The sequence below is a fragment of the Mesitornis unicolor genome, unplaced genomic scaffold (genome assembly GCF_000695765.1).
Source record: "Mesitornis unicolor isolate BGI_N332 unplaced genomic scaffold, ASM69576v1 scaffold11703, whole genome shotgun sequence".
NCBI classification, from domain to species: domain Eukaryota; kingdom Metazoa; phylum Chordata; class Aves; order Mesitornithiformes; family Mesitornithidae; genus Mesitornis; species Mesitornis unicolor.
The window spans coordinates 54,337-60,456 of record NW_010175352.1 but is presented as its reverse complement, the minus strand read 5'-3'; the positions used below and the strand labels follow the sequence as shown (position 1 = coordinate 60,456).

General features: G+C 55.0%; 1 protein-coding gene across 1 annotated transcript in view; it reads right to left on the bottom strand.

Moving 5' to 3' along the window:
- Nucleotides 1-4,273: 4,273 nt before the first annotated feature.
- The window catches only part of TANC2 (tetratricopeptide repeat, ankyrin repeat and coiled-coil containing 2), a gene marked incomplete at its 5' end in the record, with an annotated part of 50,096 nt that continues 48,249 nt past the window's right edge, over nt 4,274-6,120 (bottom strand). Inside the window, one exon of the mRNA XM_010181356.1 lies at nt 4,274-6,118. Coding sequence (XP_010179658.1) covers nt 4,274-6,118 — 1,845 coding nt within the window. The remainder of the gene's footprint in view (nt 6,119-6,120) is intronic.

The window sequence follows — 6,120 nt, the reverse complement described above, 5'->3', positions numbered from 1 at the left end:
GGGTAGGTCTGTAAGAGTCGCGGTGAGATCCAGCCGTACAGTCAGGAGTTGGACACGAACGCATCTTGCTAAAGAATTGAGCCCTTAGTGGTTTGTATTAGAAAAAAGAGTTTGACTGAATGAAAAAATCCAGCAGTTATTCACACAAATCTGAAAAAAAACGCAGATTAACTCTCAACCGTTGTGCTTTGTGTCCAACGCGCGCCCCGCCAGCCTTCGCGCAGAGCGGCCAGCACGGGGTGAAGGCATCGATCCGCAGGGGTCCCAGCAGGTACCACGGCTCTTCCCCTAAGCCCTTGGGCAAACACCGTTAATCCCGGTTGAGTTATCTTCAATTCCCGAGACTAAAGCGAAGTACAACCACCGCGGAGCTGGCGGGAGCTCACCATGGGCCCACCGAGGCGGAGGACGCGTAGGCACGCCGGCTTGCTTGGTTCTCTAGATAAGGCGGAGCTGGCACTTGGGTTTTAGCTGGGCTGCTTCCGGGGAGCCCTGAACAGACGCCAACCTGTGTGCGAGGGGCCCGAATCGCTCCGGATTTAGCAGCCACCCCGGATCCAGACCTAATCCAAGCCTGGTTGAGGTGTTTTGTCCCACGCACACACGAACGTTCACACCAGCCAAGCCTATTTCTTTACAGCCAGGTTAAAGGGGGAAAAAAAGAAAACAACCCCAAAAAGCTCAGTGCTCGGATGGACCCACCCGTGGGCACCGGTGCCAGGGGGACAGACGGACAGACGGACGCACGCCCTGGGAGAGGGATCCCGAGGGATCCCTGTGAAACCCTCCCTCGCCTCAGCACCGATGATTTTCAAAGCCCTCCAATGCCACTCCCTGCCTGTGGCCGGTGGGGACCCCCACAGAGCCTCCCCACCAGGCCGGGGTCCCCTCTCCTGGGACCAGAGCATCCTCCCAGCCCAGAGGATGGAGCAAGAGGGGGCGAATCCACACCCGAAGCAGGCAGAGAAGATTTGAGCTTGGCGGGTGCAGGAGCAGAGACGCCTGGTGAGAAGATCGGGGAGACACAGGGGTGGGCAGCAGCACCGCCGACCCAACGCGCCCCGAGAACCAAACCCGGAGGGGTCAGCGCCATCCAGAACCCGGTTCACTTGGCACGCCTGCGAATGCCAAGATTGGGGCTGGCAGCACCGGTCCACATCCTAATTAATCACAGAGTAATTAATACGGACGGAGAAGACAGCACCGTGTCAGAAACTGCGCACACTCCCGCAACGCGGCCTGGGCTCGCCAGCTCTCGAGCGGTTGGTGACGGGGTGAGGGGACGTCAGGGGCACCCGAGCCTTGTGCTTCGTGGTTGGACGCGATGAACTTCAAGGTCTTTTCCAACCAAAACCACTCGACGATTCACAACAGGGCCGCGCTACGAAACCACCTCCGCTTTCTGTCCACGCCACATCCGAATCGCGACTCTGAGGACATGGGGGGAGCGCATAAAGAGCGGCTTTTCCAGGGACGGGAGTGCTCCCTCCCCAGCCGGGACCACGGCAGCCGTCAACTGGCCCTAGGAGGATTGCTGGGGAAGCGCTTTAAAACCACTGCAAATAACTTGGTATTTAAAAATTACTCAATCTGTCGATGCTTATATACAAGAGTCGGTTCTTGTGCTATAAATGTTATGATTCATTGCTTCGCTTCTTTTCTTTTTTTCTTTCTTTTTTCTTTTTTGAAAAATACACTAAGAGACAAGAGCTGTTTTGCTATTTTCTAATGAAGACACTACTCACGCTTAAATATCCAGTATTTTTTCATAGTAACAAATTCAAACAGTAAAGTGCACCCATTTACAGAGAGAACAGATGGAAAACCGTTAGTGCAAGAATCCTGTGAAAAATGTAACACGTGGGATCGTGAAAAAAACCTGCACGCCACAGCACTGAAGCCTTCTTTCGGCTTGGTGTTCGTGTTAAAAGGGTGAGCTGGATTTTTCTCCTTAAAACACCTTCAGGAACCCAACATTTATACAGAGAAGTGCTGCGAGGGGACGTTTTGGGAAGGACGGGACCGGGAGCGCAAGGCAGTGAGGAGTGAACACGAAGCATGGGCAGTTTTCCCATCGCTGCTCTCGCGCCGTCCCCGTCGCATCTCGGCCGATGGCCGCAATTAAATGGGGACGGGGCTGAATTTGGGGACTTTTTCCTTCCAAAGGAGGAACTAAAAGGAGGAAGCCTAAAAGGAAAGGATGGGAGGCGCTGAGCGAAGCGACCGGTGCTGCTCCGGCCCCATAGATCTGTGAATCCCAGCTACGGGGGCACTGGATGAGGGGAGAAATGGGGTGTGGGTGTTCCTCACAACGCAGAACACGCGGCTTAAAATAAGAGAGGAAGAGAAGAAATCATCGCAGCCCCTTCGCAAGGAGAGAAACAGCGCATGGAGCTGAGCATTCCCACGGCCGGAGGGGTCTCCCGGTGTCCCCCCGCCTCCAGAGCCCCATGATAACACCCAGGCAGCACCTTGAGAAAGGAAACACCGACGGCGATGCAAATACCGCCTTGGATAAATACCAAATAACCTCAAAAAGCACGAAGATCTCCAGACCCTGCAGAGGAACCTCCCCCCGAATGCTCTCAGGGTGTCGACGAGACGTTAAGGCTCCCTCGTCCCGAAGTGAGCACGTCCCAGCTCGCACCAGGCAACGAAATCACAACCAGAGGAGCTGATCCGGAAAAAAAAAAACCACCCAAAAAAGCCCCATCGAAGCCAGGGTTTGCTTCAGAGTTTTGGGCACCAGTTTGCTCTAAAATGAGCTCTGTGGTTATCGCGTTTCCCTCCCCATCGTCCCATCCTTCGCTCTCAGTAACCCAAAAGGCAGATTACACGCCCGGCGGGAATAAATGAAGCTCTCAAGAAAGTCCCTCTGCTCCTGCCCAAAATTTCAGAGAATAATGGAAAAATTATCGACAGTCCCATAAAGGAGGGTTTTGGAAGCGTTCCCTGCTTTTCATGCTATCCTGATGCGATTTGCATCTGATTTAAAAGGAAAAAAAAAGAATAGAAGAAACAACCTAAACCAAAAAAAGGTCCTGAAATAGACTGTATAAATAAATTAGAAATACCTCTTTTAACTACAGGTCCCTAAAAAGCAGAACATGGTCTCTATCACTTCCAGGTACACAACACGGCCATCGCTTTCCAAGATTCTGGGAACAGAGCACAGCCAAAGGGGAGGGACGCTGCCGGGCTGGGTTTGCAGAAGGACCCTTCCTGTCTCGGGAAGCACCGTGCCACATTATGCGTCCTCACCTTAAAAACAGCTTAAAAAAGAGCTAAAAATTGCAATTCTCCTCCTCGAATACCATTTTCTATGTCAGATTTTTGGTGTTTTCCTCGCAAGGAGGAGATCCTCACCAAACAAAAGCCCCGACGTGAAACGGTCCCGGTGAACACGCGGCGCTGCGTGGGAGGTGCCGTGATCTGCTAAGGGCGATGAAGAAGCCGCGGTTGCAATCCCAGCTCACGCGCAAGAGGTTTCTGACCGATTCCCTTTGCTGATTCAATCACCTACACCTCCACCTCAAGGCCGACCTTCATCTCTCAATGCTTGTGAGATGCCCCAGAGCAAGGCGGTGTCGGGGCGCCCGGCGGGGAGCCTGCGAAGCATCGTGCGATCCCCAACCCCTTTTGGCCGATGCCGCGATTGAACGACGAAAGGATCCAATTCGGATTAAACTGCTATGAACCCGACGAAGCAGAGTGGTTATTGTGCATAGCTGCTTGGTATTACAACACATCGCGCCCTCACTCGCCGCGGGTGATTTGCTGCTTGGGGGCAAAGAGCCGAAGGACCCACCTTGGGAAAGGCTCCTGCCATCCCTGCTCTGCTCCCGCTAGGAATTCCCATCCGAATCGAGTGAGAACTCATCGAGACCAAGGAAACCAACTTAAATTGAACGCGATTGTCTCTCGAAAAAGAAGAGCTCGTTACCTCCCGCTGCGTAGGGGCTATTTCTGGACCACCCCGCACCACGTACTAAGGTATCCTGCTTGGGAACTGAGCTGGAATTGGGCAAACGAACCCGGCTCGGCTGATGTCGGCTTCGCGGTCAGCTGGGGAGCGAAAGGGCTGGAGCACGTGCATGGCTGTCTGACCACCACACAAAGTACCGGAGAAACTTGGTCATGTAGCTACCAAAGAGAAATAAAAATCATCATCATAATAATAATAATCATAATAATAATTAATAATAATAATAGTATGCATGGAAATCAAGCTTGGAAGTGTGTGTTGAAAACATGAGGGTCTGAACTCCAACTTTTACACATTAGACTCCACAAATGGTCTCTTTGGTTTGATTGGGGATGTCTGCCCTTGCCTGGAGTCCCTGGAGAGCTGCCTGTAGAGGTTGTCCTGGTAGGCCTGCGCCACAGGCAGTGTCCTTGCCACCTTGACGTCGGGATACGAGGAGGCTTGGGTGACTCTCTCCAGGAGGTCTCCCCGGGACCCATTGGCCAGCATCCCATGGGGGCTGTAATAGTCTTCCTCTAGCAAATGGCCATTCTGTGCATTGTTGGTTTTGTTATAAAAGGCAATGTTGCTGATTGAAGAAGGCGGGCTAAATGATTCCGGCTGGGGGAGGTTGCCAGGAGACGTAGGACTAATGACGGTGTCCACTGATGACACGGCCCAGGTCCGGTTCTGCTGATGGAGGTGGGGGTACTGCTGAGTCCGAGCGGTTTTATCTATGATTCCCATGAACGGCGTGGTCCGGGAACGGGCCGGCTCGCTGGGGTAACCCCCCTGCGTGGGGGAGACCGGAGAAAGTTCATCGCAGGATCGGTCGTAAGCTGGCTTGAGAGGAATCTCCATTTGCTGAATCGAGGCGGAAGGGCGGAAATTGGGAGTCAGGTTGGAGGTGGAGGAGATGCTATTGCTGGAAGGGGAGAAGCGGAGGCCGACGCTCTGAGAGTGGAGCAGGGGCCTTGGAGTCGGCGGGTGAGGCTTTATTTCGCTGGGATTCACGCTGATGGGCCTTCTGATGAGGTGAGACACGTCTGGAGAGCCCAGCTGGTTGGCGGGGAGGGAAGAACGCTCCAGGTCGAGCTTGGAGTGACACACCGGGTAGTAGGAGGCGGACTGGCTGCGCCCGATCTGCGGCGTCTGGCTGTACCTCATACCCCCCCTGTACGCCGAGGACGGTCTCTGCGGAAGGTCTTCTTTAGCCAGGCCTCCGTGCTGACAGATTGCTCCCGCGCTGAGGCTCGCCTGAACGTGCTGCACGGGTCTGCTGTCCCCCACGATGCCCCCGATGGAGCCCTGGTAGACCAACCTGCTCTGGCTAACCCCCATCTCCCCTGACGCCGACTGGTACTTGCTGGCCATCGAGTGGGCGACCTGGCTGTAAGCGCCGGTCGGGATGACGGTACTCGAATGGACGGCCGAGCTGGGCTGGTTGCTCCTCACGATCTGCGCCTTGGCCGGCTGCAGCCTCAGCGCCTGCTGCGGCACGGCCACGGGGAGCTGGGGCATCTGGAAGGACCTCTGCGTCATCTTGGATAAGGGAGACTTTGGTCTACCGGGGAGCTGGCTGACCCCGCTGGGTTCCTGCTGGTAACGGACCGGGGAACCGGACTGTGACCGATAAACGCTCATGCTTTCTGCTGGGGGGCTGGCGCGGTACTGAGGACCTCTACGAAGAGGAGAGGGTGGTGGGCTTTGATATTCCTTCCCTTGACTTCCCACAGGAGGTGGGCTGAAGCGGTAGGAGGAGCCCTGGTGAGCAGGGGACGTGTGCGGAGGACTGGGTCTGTAATGTGAGTTTTGGTGCGTCGGAGACAGAGCAGGAGACGTGGACTGGTACCCTTGCCTGGTTGGTGAACCCACGGAGCTATTGGACCTGAAATCAAAGACCTGATGAGAGCCAAGAGGTGAGCCAGAAATATAGGCTGAGTCCCTGTGAGCTGGGGACGGGGGTGGGCTCTGGATGATGGGCAGCCCTTGGTTTGGCCTGGACTCTGTCTGCAAGCCAATGGAAACGTTTTCTACGTCCTGCTCCAGGTATTCCTCCTCAAAGATGTCCTGCACAGAATACAGCTCTTCGTGCTGGGCTTCAGGTTCGGGCTCTGCCGGGAGCGGAGGCGGCTGCTGCTGCTGCCGCTGTTGCT